Genomic DNA, 17,192 nt, shown 5'->3' with positions numbered 1-17,192 from the left:
ACGGCCGTCCAGTGCTTCCAGGTTTTCGATGGTGGTCTAGTTTCAATTGACTCACGCTTTCAACTATGAAAATACTAAATCTCCACAAAACCCCTTCTGATAATTGATATATTTTCTGCATATTTATCTAAAGGGGTATAAAAATCACTCAACAAGTCAGTGCTCGAACACATGGTCAATTTGGGTCATATACCACCACATGACTGTTTGTTGAAAAGTAAAAAGTTCAAAATAAAAAGAACTAGCCGGAAAAATATATGGATGAACGATTTATGCGCAGTAGAGGTTATAGCAAATCAGTATTACAAACCCGAACTCTGTTTATAGAAGAATCATCTTTAATGCTTTATTCCCCCATAGTCTTAGCACAACTCCGAATTTTACAATTTATAATAGCTAATTATTACTTTTTATTACCTCCTTAACGAGAACACAATATAAGTTCTTGATTACACTGCTAAATGATGCAGCCCCCTTTTATTCAATTTATGGTAACTTTAACTACATTGTAATACCACCCTTCTATCTACACATTTCTATACAGAATCCTTGAGGTTTCCAACAGCATTTCATTTTCATTGCTCTCTACATGAATAAGTTCAACTATCTTTGATAATTTTTTCAAACTTCTCTCTCTTTTTTTGTTTTACTATAGACTATTATATATAAAAAGTTACCTATAAATATGATTTGTATAACTCATCGGGAAAAAAAACCCTTTCACTGAAAAATCTTCATTCCCCCCTTTTTTTTAATAAATCAATAAATCAATGAAACTTGTGAAATTTATTTACCATCAAATCAATTCAATCAATGATCAATTTTATTTAGTTAATTAGTTAGATCTATTGATAGATTTCTCTCTTAGATTTCTATAACTATCAATCAGTTAAAATTAGTTTCTTTAGAGATTAATGATTAAAATATACATAACTATCATTCAAAAATTGTATATTTTAAGAGTATTTCATTTTAATTTTTAACTAATTAAAACTGTCAATTAAATTTTTTTAATTATATCAATATATTGATTAATTGTTTATTGGTTTTCAATCAAACAAACAAAACGAAACAAATTGGATGGATAAATATTGGTTCATTATACATTAAGCTTCTTAATAACTTATCATAAAAAAAACTGTTGAACATTAGTAACAAAAGATAATATAATGATGAGTCGTCATACCATGGTAACGAATCGATTGTTTCTTTGTTTTGTTTGTTTTGTTTTTGAGAATGGTTTTGTCAAGTAACAAAAAATTAACTTAAGACATTACGATTAAATCTGAATGTTCTAGAGCATTATAAATCAATGAATATTGTACTTTACATGGTTTGTCTATGGATATTAAAATACGTTGAATGTATATATACTTTATTATTTTATCAATATTATCATATGTACGTGTATATACCTGAACTACAGTTGTTAAAACTTTAAAATGGAGGCTTATCAAGATAACTAAATGCATTTCACATAAGTGAATTAGAACTAAACTATTTACATTATATATATGATGTAACATTCTTACATTTCAGTTGAAAGTTATAAGATCAAAAAGAGATTTTCAAGGTAGACCATATAGTGAGAATAAATATCTTTAATTTAATAGAAATTTTACAAAATTGAAATAAACACATTTAATATCATGAAAAACAGTAATTATCTATTAGTTATCTAGATGATATCAGTTTCTAAGCTGATGTTTATTGCCAAGATGATATTTCAATTGATAAAATATGTATGCCCGACAACAATAGGTCATAACTTATTGAAAAACATTTCGATCTCCTTGAAAATTTAATTTAATAACAACACATTGATGAACAATATTGTTTCCAGTTAGACTGTCATCAGGTTTCACTCTGATATGTATGGATATAAATATATATGGGCATATGGATATATATATTGGTATAAAAAATATTAAACTAAGTTTATTTCTTAATTGTCATTCATCTATATTATCTATTTGATAATCTACTGATTTGAGTTTGTAATGTTTTTATTTTCACATCTTTAAAACTTCGAATAGCGCAAACCATAGATTTAAATATGGCGAGAAAAGAAACGTTTGAGGAATGAAATGAATCCACTATATTTTAAGTCTTCTTATCTGCTATTTGCTATTCTCATAATTCCATATTAACAGTTGAGTTTATTAGTCGATTAAAGCTAGATCGCCATGGAAAACCTGTAAGCACTGGACAGCAGTTTCGTTCTAGTTTGGGACTTCCTAGAAGTGAGCATCCATGATCCCGCACTCAGGACTCAAACTTAGGACTTCCAATCACGCGCGAACACTCAACCTCTAGACGACTGAGTTGACATCTAATGGTGTTAATGTCAAACTTCAACCAACCCACAATAGTGTGCGCCCATCTTCCATTATCTTCGTTCAGTAACTGCCTCACTTGACACGGTTAAACTCCGTTGATCACGGCTTTGCACTGGTACTCCGAGAATCATCACTCAAAGCTAGTCACTGGTAAGCACACGATAATTATCAGTGTGTGAATGTGGAGATTGTGGTGTTTTTGTTGAGATAATGAACTGACCAATGAAGTGCCACCATTAAGGAGTTCAATATTAGGACGAAACAGTCATTCATTGCTTCCAGGTTTTCAACGGTGATCTACCGTTGATCGATTTATAATCTGAATAAAATATGATCAACATGGGATGACTGTATTCAACTTTACAATACACTTTCATTTATTAAACTGTTTAGATTGGACTTCATATTTTCTTCCCCATATTCATAATGATTCAGATAATATTTTATTTTCAATATTGAATAATAGCAGAAAAACTGTAGCTTAGATCTATTTTTTATACCCAATTTGTGTTAAATGAACAGTTTTTCATGCCTCACTCTTCTGCACCCATCAAAATTTGTCACTCAGTGATAAATTGGTCTTCTAACATTTCACTAGTGTGTTCTTATTTTGAAATTGACATTATTATAAAACTGTCTTATAAATACAATAGGTAAATCATACATAACTTACTCTTTTTTGTTGTATCTTCCAAGTTTGTTGTCTGTGTAGTAACCTGTGACATTGCATCGTTATAATATGGTTTTCTACTCGTTGAACTTATATTATAAGGATATTTTTGCGAGATTGTTGGATTAGAACTATTCCAACGTAAATAACTTGTATTATGATAAGTATTTTGCCCTTGATAATTATCATTTTCTTGTATATAATAGTTATTATTATTATTATCATCATCAGCATCATCATCCTCATTTTCTTCCATTGACATCATCCTCATTCGATTGGACGTATTCATTTTTTCACGGGAATTTCTTATTGCTGCAGAATGCAAATATGAGTAAATAAAATAACCATTTTTTATAGATGAATTATATATCTTCATACTTATTGAATGCATCAACTAGTAAACAAACAACAGCTAATAATCATTAGAATAAAGATTGATATGCACTAAAGGGTACGTTGATTGTTCTAAATGATAATATTGAGTCATTTAATTTAATGGTCAGATTGTCATTTTGCAAAATCTAAGTTCATCTTAACATTTCCATAGGCAAACAGCATTAAATATATATTTGAAGCTATTGATCATCCATATTTTGTTTTACTTTGACTGTATACAATTGCAAGTGTTCTTTGATTTGTAATTTGATTCAGGCTATGTACTATTATCATAAATATTTTATATCTAATGCCTATAGACCTGGCACTTAAACTCTATCAAGTTCGCCATTCAGATTTGGACGATTGTGCATAGAAATCAGTTACTTACATAGTAACTAAAAACAAGTATGCAAAATGTCGTTTCATGAATAATTTTCGTTGTGGCATTTATAATATTGAAATTTTTCGTTGATGTTCACATTTGAGTTTTTCAGGTCTTTAAAATGGTCTGTGAATATTCATTTTGTATTGCTTCTTTGAATCTTCCTATTGATGTTTAGAACTTCACTTAATCAGTCTGCTATTGAAATGTGTGCACCCTGTACGAATTGCCTCGATATTGCCTGAAGTCACAAGCATTATAAGCAAATATAGATGGTGGCTAGCAATGGAATCCAGGACGCAACATGGCGTTTGAAGCCAACGGTACTGAGCTTGAGTTCCGGAGTGGATATCAACTCCATGATGCAGGTACATCCGGTTGATGAGTCCCAGATAGGATGAAACGTGCGTAGTGGATTCCTCCGCTAGTCAACATCAATCTTTGCTTACAAAGTCTATGAATATATTCAATATCTAATTGAACGTCTCGCAGATTTAGTTGTATGATTAAGTCAGTTATATAAATATTATATGATACTATTATAAATTGAAAACACCTATTTATATATTAAGCTAGTCCATGAAATGTAGTGAGATCTCGAAATCCTGTAAAAATCATGTTATTCAATCTACTTATTTTTCTTTCCGTACTCTTTCTGATTAAATTACTCTTCTCATTTTAATAATTATTAATCTGAATTCGATCTGTTCATAAAAATATTCTTTTTCTTCCGTTTAGTTTGTTGTGATTTTTTTATTATTTTGTTTGATAAATTGTTGTTATTACTGACCGGTACATTAAAGGTTATCATTACAAAAATGACATTGGTGAACGGTTGCCCAATTTCGTGGATTAGTTGAAGTTAAAAATTAATACCGTTGGGTGCCGGACAGCTCAGTGGTCTATCGGTTGAGTGCTCTGGCGCGAGACTGGTAGGTCCTGGGTTCGAATCTGGCGAGGCGGGATCATGGATGCGCACTGCTGAGGAGTCTCACAATCGGATGAAACAGCCGTCCAGTGTTTCCAGGTTTTCCATGGTGATCTAGCTTCAATTGGCTAATGATCTCAGCTATAAAAAATTACTAAAATCTCCACAATACCCAGCCTAAAAATGATGTGTCAGTTATTATTCACTAATAAGAATGAATTCGTCAAAAAAACTGAATTCATTTTTGTAATCACTGGCTCATTTCAAACGGATATGGTTGAATGGTATTTATGATTTCATTACTTCGTACATTGACATAAATGAATTTAAAAAAACAATAAGAACTATAACTATTGAAATATCATAGATGAGAAAGACGTCAGAAAATATTTTAGATGATATGAATTGATAGTCCATTATACTGTAGAAATTTGATCCACTTATCTATCTTTAACCATTGTCATATTACGAATAATGATCATAAGGTTACTAATAGTAACCTTATACTACATTATTAGTTCACCTTACAACTATTGATTTAAAGCTTTTTGCTTACAGTATGAATATCTGAACTCTTCAGTTATTGATGAAATGAAATTGAATAAGGTATCAGAAAACATTTTAACAATCAAATATCTTGTATTTCATATTGTTGTGTTTCGATTTCCTTATTCTGTAATTACAACTATGAATTAATTTAAAGAAAAAAGAAGTCTGATTTCACTGTTCCAAAGTGATATTTCTTTGGAATTATTACATTTTATATAACCATAAATTGGGACTATTCTTGAATAAACATACTTGGTGAAAATGATTTTGGATTATAACTTGGAAATAATTTATGAGGTTTTACTTCGTCTGTACAAGTAAATGGTTTTGGTTCATTTTCATAGGTATAATCACCAGTAAAAGATGTTTGTGGATAATCTTCAGTGTGAAATCCTGGACTTTTCTGATTGGAACGCAATGTCTTCTGTCTAGGATTCATTCGTTTATGTTGTTCTAAAATATGGAGCAATAAACAAGAATACAAAAAACATTGTGACTGTTTGACACCGAGTAAACGTAATTTATTACGGTTATGAAGAAGATAAAACTAGTAAAATATGATATCTTTTTCTGACTATTCAAAAATTGATGGAAAATGATTACATTTGAAGGAAAATATAAGGTGAAAATTGTGGTAATTCACTGTTTACTTGATCAAATGAAATATATGCAGTAGAAGTTCGAATGCTTTGACGCAACTGACTGGGAATCAGTTAGCTTTATTGAAATGTATAAAGAGGTTAAAGTCAGATTTAAATTCTTTTAATAAATGTTGAGTACAAAAGTACCAAAGTACTGCTTGGTTTGCTTGTGTTTCCTATCTAGTCACAAACCTGATTTTTATATATTAGTAGACAAACAAATATTCAAAATCACTTGTGTTTCTTTCCTTATTTTATATCAATTGTGTTACGATTAATATAACTCGAACTGTGACTACAATGACTACTGTATCAGACACGTTTGTTTATGTTTTCACTGTTACTACTCCCCACTGATAATTGTAATAATGATATGGAAATATGCATAGAAGTATACGCATTAAAGTATACAGAAAGAAACGAAACAAACTTTTAAAGAAAATCAGGAGAACGACATAAGGAAACTTCACATACCATAAGCTAGTTCTGCTTCATTTACATTAACAATTTGTTGTTCTGCTACAGGTTTTTGAGGTGATAATTTTATGTTACTAGAAATTAACACATTACTTTTAACTGATTTCTGCTCATTGAAGCGTGATATGTTACTTTCAACTTCTTTGTTACGTTGATTATTATTGTTATTGATGATGTTTAAATTGTTGTCACCTTCCAGTAAATATTCATCTGGTCGTCGTGGATCTGATTCATTTGGTTTAAGTGTTACGCTTGTAGATGCTTTTTGTAGAAGTATAGAACCAGGATATGAATTCATTTCACTATAATCTGATTTTAAAAACTGTCCAAATTCATTAGAACCTTAATAGTGAAATTAGGAAAAAAACGGTACAATCATTTAGACTGAGTCGTTATTCAAGTGTTTGAGGTTTGAAATAATTTATCATATCAATATAAATGTAACGAAAAGTTAAAAAGCAAGTGTATCCCCATTTAAAAGTATAACATGATGTTATAATATTTATCACATTATGAAATAAATGCAGTGACTTTTCTGCATCTTCTATATATCTCTTGGTGTTTGTTTACGTTAGTGATCATTATTAACTTGCCACATGTATTTTACTTCAAGTAGATCATCGAAACTTCTGTTCACTTGAAAACTGTGATATCACGAAGATGAGAATTTAGCTAACCGCTGGTCACTAACTAATCTAGTATTCTTTCGGACCTTAGTGATGATCAGTATTAATTTATTTAATTCTTATTTGACGAATGACAAGAACTGTTTTTTCAGTTACTTACTAACGTCTGTTAACCCTAGTGGAGGAACATAGGTCGCTCATCAGCATTCTCTATCCAACTTTGTCCTGAGCAACCCCTTCAAGTTGTTTCCAACTGCTATCCATCCTTCTGATGCCTGCCTCCAATTCCCGACGCAGTGTGTTCTTTAGTCTTCCTCTTTTTCGCTTCCCTTCAGGATTTCAAGTTAGGGCTTGCTTCGTGACGCAGTTTGATGATTTCCATAATGTGTGTCCTGCCTACTTCCAGTGTCTTTTCCTAATTTTCTCCTCATCTAGAAGTTGGTTTGTTCTCTCTTATAGAAGGCTGTTGCTGATGGTGTCTAGAGAACGAAAGTTGAGTATCTTTCGTAGACAACTGTTTCTAAGCGCTTGTACTGTTTTGAAGATGATTGTGGTAGTTCACCAGGTTTCAGCTAGGTCGTCTGTGAAGTCCAAATCGTCTAGTTGCATTCGAACCGTCCATCGTATTCCATGCTTCCTCCCCCAAGTTGAGGCCTTCACAATCCGGTCAGTCACCAGAAGAACACGAAAGCAGAAAGTAAGCAGCCTTGTTTGACTCTGGTCCTCATTTGGAATGCGTCTGTCGGTTGTCCCCTATGCACGATTTTGCACTGTAGTCCGTCGTTTGAATTCCGGATGATAATGGTGATTATCTTAGGTACTCATACAATAGTATCGAAGAAGTTTCCACAATGTTCTCCTGTCCACATTGTCAAATGCTTTCTCATAATCAAGAACGTTGATGTATAGTGACGGGTTCCATTCAATTGATTGTTTAATTATGATCCGTAGTGTCGCGAATCGGTCTGTTCACGACCGATCCTTACGGAGCATCTAATGGAGCATCTTTGCAGTTGCTTCTGTGTTTGACATGAGTGCTTCAGCTTGTATATTGTCAGGTTCTACTGCTTTCCCACTCTTGATTAGTCTGATGATCGGCCAACCTGATTTCTTCGATCGTTAGTCGAGTGAAATCTGTACGAAGGTCTGTAGGTGCCGTTTCGAAGTCTGGTGGATTCAGCGGATCTGGTCTATTCAGCAGTTCCTCGAAGTGTTCCACCCATCTGTTCCTCTGTCCTCGAATTTCAGTGATTGGCTTGCCTTCTTTATCTTTCACCGGTTTCTCTGGTTTATTATATTTCCCTATTAGTTTCATCGTCGTGTCATATAGTTGTTTCATATTTCCTTCTCTGGCAGCTTTTTCTACTGTATTCTACGTAATTCAACATGTCGTTTCTAATGCTACTCTTCACTTGTTTGTTTGCCTCTATGTATTCAGCTTGTTCCTTGAATTTCTCTGTTCTTGTTTAGCTGTTATTCGTTGCTGTCTTCTTGCTCTTCCTGTCTCAAACCTTTCCCAAAGTTTCGCTAGAGCTCCATTTTTTATGACAAGTTAAAGTTAGTGCTTCTTTGACCCTTCTCCAGTTGTCCTCCATTGTAGTTCCTTCTTCCTTCAGTAAGGCTTGAAACCTATTGTTGAGGGTTACCTTGAATTGGTTGAGTTTGTCAGTATGTCGAAGGAAGGCTGTATTGAACATTTGTAATGCTGTTTGTCCAGTTGTATAATGCTTCTTTATCTTCAGTTTCATCTTCATAACAACCAGGTGAAGCTATGTCAGCTTCCCTCCTGTTTCCCAAGTTTCCGTTGACCTCCTGAATTTTCTGTTGATGCAACTATGATCGATCTGGTTGTGTGTGGTATTGTTTGGTGAGACCCTGTAGCTTTGTGTATGCGTTTATATGGGAATATTGTGGTACTTACAACCAATTTGTTGAATGCATATAAATTTGTGAATCTCTCGCTAGTCTCGTTCCTTTCTCCCAGTCAATTCATTTCATCCCATGATATCTTCATATCTGGTGTTGTCCATTACGATTTAGGCGTTTAGGTCTCCCATCAGGATGGTGAGATCTTTTCTTGGGCACTTGTGGGTGTACAGCACTGGATAACATTCATTGTGATCCACTCCTTCTTTGTTTTGAAGAATCTTTTCATCCTTCCATTGAATAAGTGCTTTACGTGCTTCTTTGGACAGCATGAGAGCCACTCCATGAGTGTGCATATCATTTTGTTCTTCATGTTAAGAGAACCACTAAGTCGTACCTCTTCCTTTCCATACCCATTTGATTAGCTCACCCGGTTTTCTACATTGTTCAGATATTCCGTATACCTAAAGCAGTTGTTGCTCTGCCTGTTAGTTCTTCATACATCCATAAAACTTTAAATCGAATTGTTTAAAACAATAAAATCTACATTATTTCATACTAGACGTTTAGATGCTCAACTGCACCTATATGGGTTAAGAAAGAGGACTTTCAGAAATGTTATTTTTCCAAATATATGTTTCAGGATGTCTGATAACCAGAGTTTTCGTGACAGTTATAGATAGTTAAATTATCTGATTGCTAATAAAAGCCTGCTTCGAAATATTCAGTATTCATCTATTGCTTCTAACACATGTGGTGTCGGAGTTTAAATTTGTTTTTTGTCCATCACATTTTCTTTCTGGTTAGCGTCCAGGAATTGCCCTGGACAGAGTTGAATGTAGAATGCTGGTGAGCGGTCTATGCTCCTCCATGAGGGGTAACAGGCGTAAGTAAGTAAGTAACCATCACAAATACGTTGTTCAAGAAATTTTGTGCGTACGTTCAATTAAATTTATTTCAAAAGCTGAAAACATAGCGTCTGTTACACACAATGGATTCGTTCAGTTCCAAAAACTAATACTTGGAGTATGTTTGACCCCCTTCCTATGGACCTTGGCTAAGTATGAAGAGGATTCACTTATCAGGTTGAACTGCCTCTCCTTCATGTTCAAAAGTATCATCAGGATGAAAAAACGTTTAATTTTGGACAGAACAATGAAAGTTAACTGATTGTTTTCATATGCGAATCAGCGACTGACTTTCTCTACTGAAATACCACAGTTATGAGACATCAGCTACCACAATTCTTTTAAATCTCAACTTAAAACATTGTTCCGATTAGTTTTTAAGGAGACTTATTTGACATACATATCATTTTTCTATTGTAAGCCTTTAATTTAGGTTAATAAGGTTCTTGTAATTCTTTCATAAACTGTACAAATGAAAGTTTACAATGTATTTTGTATACATTTTTGACAGAATTTAATGATAACACTAAGAACACTTGACTTCATTTTAAAATACCTAGATTAAATGGCACAATTTCAGCATAATCTGAATCTTCACTACCGAAATTGGAGTAAAATATTTATATTTTTTCACTCTTATATTGCCCCATAGAATACCTAGATGACCGTTTCGTTCTAGCCTGAGACTCCTCAGCAGTCCACGCCTACGATCCCACATGCGAGACTCGAAACTAGGGCCTTCGGTCTCGTGCGCGAACGCTTAATCTCTAGACCATCGAACCGGTATTCAACGGTTTTAATGTCTAACTTCAATTGATCCATGATATTGTGCAACCCTTTATGAATTGTCTTCGATGGATCACTGTCTCACACTCGACACAGAATTAACTCCATTGACCACTGGTCGGTTTGAGACAGGTATCTACCTCAGACGATGAATGAGGGGTCGCCCAAGATCATGGATCGATTGAAATTAGACAATAACACCGTTGAATTCTGGTTCAATGGTCTAGAGGTTAAGCGTTCGCGCACGAGACCGAAGGTGCCGGTTTCGAGTCTCGTAGGTGGAATTGTGTATTTGCACTGCTGAGTAGTCCCATACCAGTCGGTCGTTCAGTGCTTTCAGATTTTCTGTGGTGGTCTAGCTTAAATTGACTCATGAATTTTAACTATTAAAAGTTACTACGACCTCCACAAACCGCTATCCTAATAATAAGTAAGCATTAAACCATCGGTTCAATTACTTTAATAAACATATAAAATTACTTAACTAAAGCGTGTCGAATGCAATAACACAATGAGTCATATATGTGTAATTCAATTACAATAAAAACAATATTCATTTTTCATAATAACACGTAATTCTCATATAAACAAATGTTAACTTTGTTTTCCATAATAATCAACTTTTTCAATGTACATACTGCAAAACAAAAACATTTTTCTCTTTAGATCGTTTTTCCTACATGTTTATCATTGTTCATGAGAATAATGAACAGCTATGTGAATACTTCCTTACAGATTGATATTTTCCTTAGTTTAGCTAATAGAATTATCTATAACCTGATTAGTCATTGTACGTTTTTCGAAGATCAGTGTGTAAAAATTACTTACAATATATTTTAGTATTATAGTTTACCTAATAATGTGAAATACGTGTATTATACATAATAGACAAAATGTTTTCAATCAGTCTCCTATATGACTTACAGAGATACTAAATAAAATTCACTGATTCGTTTAGTATTGTTTGTTTGAATCTTCCCATCGATGTGTTAGGACTGCAACTGGTCAGTCTCTAATTGGCATATGTGCATATTCTGCGTATTACCTCGATATTGCCTTAATTCACAAGCATTGTAAGCAAAGATGGATAGTGGCCAGCGGTGGAATCCAGGACTCAGTAGCTGAGTGGATAACGCGATGGTGTTTGAAGCGAATGGTACTGTGTTCGAGTTCCAGAGTAAACATCAACTCTGAGATACAGGTACATCCAGCTGACGAGCCCCAAATGGGATGAAACGCGCGTCCTGGATTCCACTGCTAGCCACTATCTATCACTGGTTACAAAATTCACTGATTATTTCAAAAAAGTGATACAAAACAAAGTTAGCTTGTCCGATGTTACCCTCAAAATAACAAACATCAATCAAACGCGATACAGTGACTGATGGTATGATTGATTTAGAATAGTTAAAACTTGTAATCATCAGAACCATGGCTTTTGGAAACAAAAAAACAAACAATAAAACTGTAAATTGCTATTTTTAAAATACTATTTGTCAATATGTATTGAATGCATTGCTACTTTCCTCGTTTTCTTTTTTAGTTTCCGACTAATCGCTCTTTCCACAATTGGATAAATATTTTTAAAAATGGACGGAACATGATAACTTAGTTTCAAAGAATCGATTTTTCTTTAAATTAATTTCAGAGCTGACTAGAAAAGTGGTGATTATCTTCGTAATGTTATGGGATAACTTCCTTAAATATCGAGTACTCTTGTGTGAATGTACAATAAATTACGTAATAGTAACAGAAAAGAGAGTATGTTTATAGCACCTCAGTCAATATTGGAATCTATAAACCATATTGATAACTTAAGAGCACGCTTAACATGTGACGTAACAAATGTCCAATATTTATATATATAACATATGATATAAATTATGTTAGAGATATTGTAAAACTTGTGATAAAAAAAAGTGATAAATGCTTCATATTGCATTTACTTGAGTGGAGTTATTACTTTTTGTTTGACTTGAATCATAACAATCCACCTCCAAAAGTATTGATCTCATATACAAACTGATTTATGGTATCTTAGATACAAGTTATTTTTGAAGAAATGTCAACATCAAGCCCTAATCAACACTTCCGATTACAATGATCAGATAAATATAATTGTGTCTAGCATTACGCTAACCATATTACCATTAAATACCAAATAAATGCATTGCATATATATATATATATAATTGAGGATTAAGTGTCACACTAATTAGAATTACATAATCATTAATAGTTAAATTGATATAAAAGTATGATAATTCATTATCATATTCTGTGACAAATGGTAAAATTGTGTGCATCTAGTTTACTGAATTCATTTATATGATAAACATTCAAATCTATAATACATCATGTGTTTCAAATGTGAGATCCAATGATTTGGAATTCATTATATGCGTTATTACTATCTTTTAGTAGATATCTTCTTTCGTAATCTAAGATTATTATGCCCTTTAACAAACATTTATCGTCTAATATTCAATGTATGTACTCAGATGGTTCATTTAATACTGAATGTTTAAAGTTAAGCAAAAAAACCCAGGTATTTTGTTGACAGAATGCTTTTCTTCAATTAAGTAATGCTTTGAAGTTAGTATAATGTCATGGAAACTAATGAATAGGCAAGTGATATTGGCACTGTTTGTAAGATTTTATTCTAAAAGCTATATAAACTAAACTGTGTTTTAATCTATCATGATACAGTTTACTTATGAAACAGCTTTAATGAAATCGATGTCTTTATACCTAGTAATTACGATATGAAGATGATATTTGAAAAGAGCACGTCACTCATTAACAATCTGATACTTTTTTCAATGTATAATATCAGAATATTTTCATGCTTCATTTTAACTATCTGTGATTTTCTTCTATTTTTCATTGTGATTACCTATGAAATAAACCAAAAGATGAAGAAAACTGATTGAAATAATCCTAAGCATTATTTCACTCAACATAAAGCTTAATATCACGTTTCAACTAGTTTCATTTATAATCCAGGATTATAGGCATTACAAATTTATATAGGTCATATTTTACATCAGAGTTTGTGGAAACAATACTTGGAAATAAATGTTTATAATTCGAATTTTATGCCAAAGTTTGCAACTTAGGCAGAATAGTCATTGAATAAGATGATAGCGAACGATAGTGTTAATGTGTTAGAGGAGATAATGAATGAATAATCGGGGTTTACAGCACATAAAGTCAGATCACTGCTCAAGTTTTACCCCAAAAAGATTATCTCAAGAAAAACCTATCACATCTGGCCAGTTACAAAGCTATTGCATTCCACACTTACTCCCATTTATTTTAATTGCAGGTTATTAGAAAATATTTTACATATAACTTTGATGAAAATGATAGGATGAGCTAAACGTCAACTACAGATTTCGAGTGATACTTTCATTTAAATTTACTTGGAAAAACTACTATTTGTGACAGTTTTAATCAGTATACATATGAATCTGTTTGGTTCTTTTGAAGTACTTCTTCATGTTCAACGTAATAAGTTAAACTTTTCTGTTACATATTTCACTTAGACTTATGAAATTTGTGGTAACCTCAGTGGTTTTTTATGTTAAGTTACAATGAAGCAGCTACTAATGTTTTAGCATTTATCTATCCTAAGGTGATTTCAATTAAAACTGATACTACATGTTGTTGCAAACGATCTCTTCCGTATGGTAAAGCTTGTTTGTTTTGTCATTGTTACCATTTAGTGTAAAACGTGTAATGAGTATTTTCTACATTTCTAAAGAATTTAAAACAGTTTATCTAAGTAAACTGTGATACCATGAACAACAATAAAAAGTTGCTCCCAAAGGTTTTCTAAACTTACTTTGACTAAAAACTGTAGATCATTCTCTGAACACATACCAGCCAAAATTTAACACATGAGTAGCATCTTATTCTTCCAAAGTTATCACTTGTCCAAGTTCATTAGCTTGCCAAGACAAAACTGATATTCGACCTTAATGGGTTTCATAGTGTTCATTTCATTTACAGATGGGAAACATAGAATTTTTCTCAATTTATTCAAAGATTGTTAATGAAAGATTCATTGCAAAAAAGAATGTAGTTTAATTGATTTTCAATCATGTTTCATAATGCTTGTTATTTTTTGAGTAGGCTATGACATGTATGACCATGTAAGATACATCATGTTTACATGCCCGCTAAAACTTTTTATTAGAAAATGTATCGAATAAACATTCTAAATAAATAATTCAGTTAATGGTTTTTCTTCCTACAGGTTGGCCATGTTCAACTAAGTAATTTATTTCTAATGGACAAAAATTAATTATCGATTAGTTTCCTCCATATTCCTAAATGTAACAATATACTTGTTTGCAATAAAAGATAACTAAAAAGCATTGATCACTCTCCCAATTTCAGTATATACTTTAGCTACCTAAATGATATATAAATATATATGCAAGGTAATTTTCTTATGGCACTTTAATCAGCTTAGATATTGATTTGGTTAAATTCGCTTTTATATAAATCCAGTACTAATATATTCAATTGAAACTCAATTACTTTGTTTCATTACTAAACATTCGATTTCGATAGATAAAGAAGATTTTGTGATGGAGGCGGATCACTGTTATCAAAAGTGCCTATTACAATAATGACAATAATGCGTAACTAAGTATATTGAAACTAGGCTGTTAGTGCTGAATTCCATGGTTCCTTGAAGAAAAAAGCTCTGGAATATTCAGAACTCATTTGTTTAATATACCTTTTTTGTTAATGTAAACCTTTCTTGTTCATTGATTGTCAACCAATCAGGTGATGGAATAGTTTTTGTCTACCTGACTCCACAGCCGTTTAGTTACAGATCGTACTCAAGCATTACTAGCCTCAAGGCTGAACTAGATACTTTGTCGTCACAAGGCCCTAAACTAGATCGAGACAAATTTTCTTCCATTTATTAGTGGGCAGAAGAATCGAGGTTGTAACAGTAATTGTTATCCGATTTTTTAAACAGAGTTTGTGTGACAACTTACTGTATTCTATTTCTCCCAGTAAAAAAATCTAATTTTTATACTTAATCATTCTTTACAGAATTTGCCTCTTATTTTTCAAATACAAAAATAAATAAATGATCATATTATTCCAAATGTTTATTGCGAACTATCCATTTATTGTTGAATACATCCCGGTCTTACAATTACATTGATAAAATAAGCTAATACATTAGAATATAACTATTTAATAATATAATTACTTTTGAAATGTAGGAGATTTATCTAGTCAATCGCACGTATTTCTCTCTATATACAACTCTAATAAATATTTACGATATTCATATATCTCAGAGAAATCAAGTCAAATAACAGTTTTTACTTATTATTGCGAAATGTATAATAGAATTTATTTGAAATATCAAGAAAATTTATTCTTTTCGAATATTTTCCAAAATTTTCTGAATACTAGTTTGCATAAAAATGATTAAACACTGTCATATCATCTCAGAAAGGTCTTATTACAGCTGATTTATTCCTGATGGTGAATCATGAAACGCACGTCCTGAATTCCACTGCTAGCCACTAACCATGTTGTTAATATTTGAAGAAATTAAATAAATCATTGAATACATTGAAAATTGCAAAGTTTTATTTATTTAGTACCCAGTCTTATCGGAATAATTTGTTGTTATCGTAGTGAATAATGATATGGTTAACAACAGCCTAATCGATTTGGGTTGGGAATGTTATCTGAAATTTGTTTTTTGCAATTGTACTTGACTTGTGTACACATCTTAAAAAGGATTATAGACGCTCGATTGTATAATACAGTTAATACGTGTTCATACAGTTAGCTATTGAATCATTATTGTTACATACAACTCACTTCAGTTTAGACAAATCTAACTGCTAGTTCAACTGTAAATATATCATATGAAAAGTGGTGTATTCATAAAGGTTTTTGATTTATTTTGGGAGTTGTATAAGCCCTTATCACTAGTCTTCAGTTTTGCACTTCGCACCTTTTCTCTTGTATATACGTTGCTGTGTTGATTTGATCTGAAGTTATAAGAAGTGGGTAGGAAATCGGATTAGGCTTTCAAATAACAGACTTATCACATAAATGCATTATATTACATTTAGTGGTCGACGTTGTAAAAATAATGTTCTTATTTTCTTATAATTAGTAATATTGAGTTGTAACCACACTTATATGTTTGATATTCTTCAAGTGAGAAGATAAGTTAGATCAGTTTTTGACAGTAGACGGTAATATTTTCTTTGATATTCCGATTATTATCAATGATAATGGTTATGTTGATCAAATTATATTACCGACTATAATATTTTGATCTTATGAACACTGTACTGCTTAGCTGAATAGTAATCCCAGTAAAGTTACAAATCTATGTTGTTTTAAATATTAAAATTACTCCGAGTAGTAGATAAAATACCGCTGGAGATGATTGGCCATAACATTTCCAGTCCAAATCCTAATACCTTACTAAGCTTAGTAATCTTTGACCAAGAGAAGTGAGTGATTGAAAGTTGTTTAGATTTGCTGTACGGATAAATTCAAATAAGTCACTTTTTATCAGATTACAATGCTCATTATTGTATAAAATAACTTTTTACTCCAACTCTCTTTTAACATTTCAATCAA

At 32.0% G+C, this 17,192-nt stretch overlaps 1 protein-coding gene across 1 annotated transcript in view; it reads right to left on the bottom strand.

Annotated features, from left to right (window-relative positions):
• Smp_092020 (putative cement precursor protein 3B variant 2) overlaps positions 1–17,192 on the bottom strand; it is a gene marked incomplete at its 3' end in the record, with an annotated part of 82,466 nt that overhangs the window by 24,822 nt on the left and 40,452 nt on the right. Inside the window, exons 5-6 of the mRNA XM_018793923.1 lie at positions 6,362–6,706; positions 5,499–5,699 (exon numbers count right to left, since the gene is read on the bottom strand). Of these exons, the coding sequence (XP_018648387.1) occupies positions 5,499–5,699; positions 6,362–6,706 (546 nt within the window). The remainder of the gene's footprint in view (positions 1–5,498; positions 5,700–6,361; positions 6,707–17,192) is intronic.

The sequence above is a fragment of the Schistosoma mansoni genome, chromosome 1 (assembly GCF_000237925.1).
Source record: "Schistosoma mansoni strain Puerto Rico chromosome 1, complete genome".
Lineage (NCBI taxonomy): Eukaryota > Metazoa > Platyhelminthes > Trematoda > Strigeidida > Schistosomatidae > Schistosoma > Schistosoma mansoni.
This window is presented reverse-complemented; position numbering and strand designations above follow the sequence as displayed.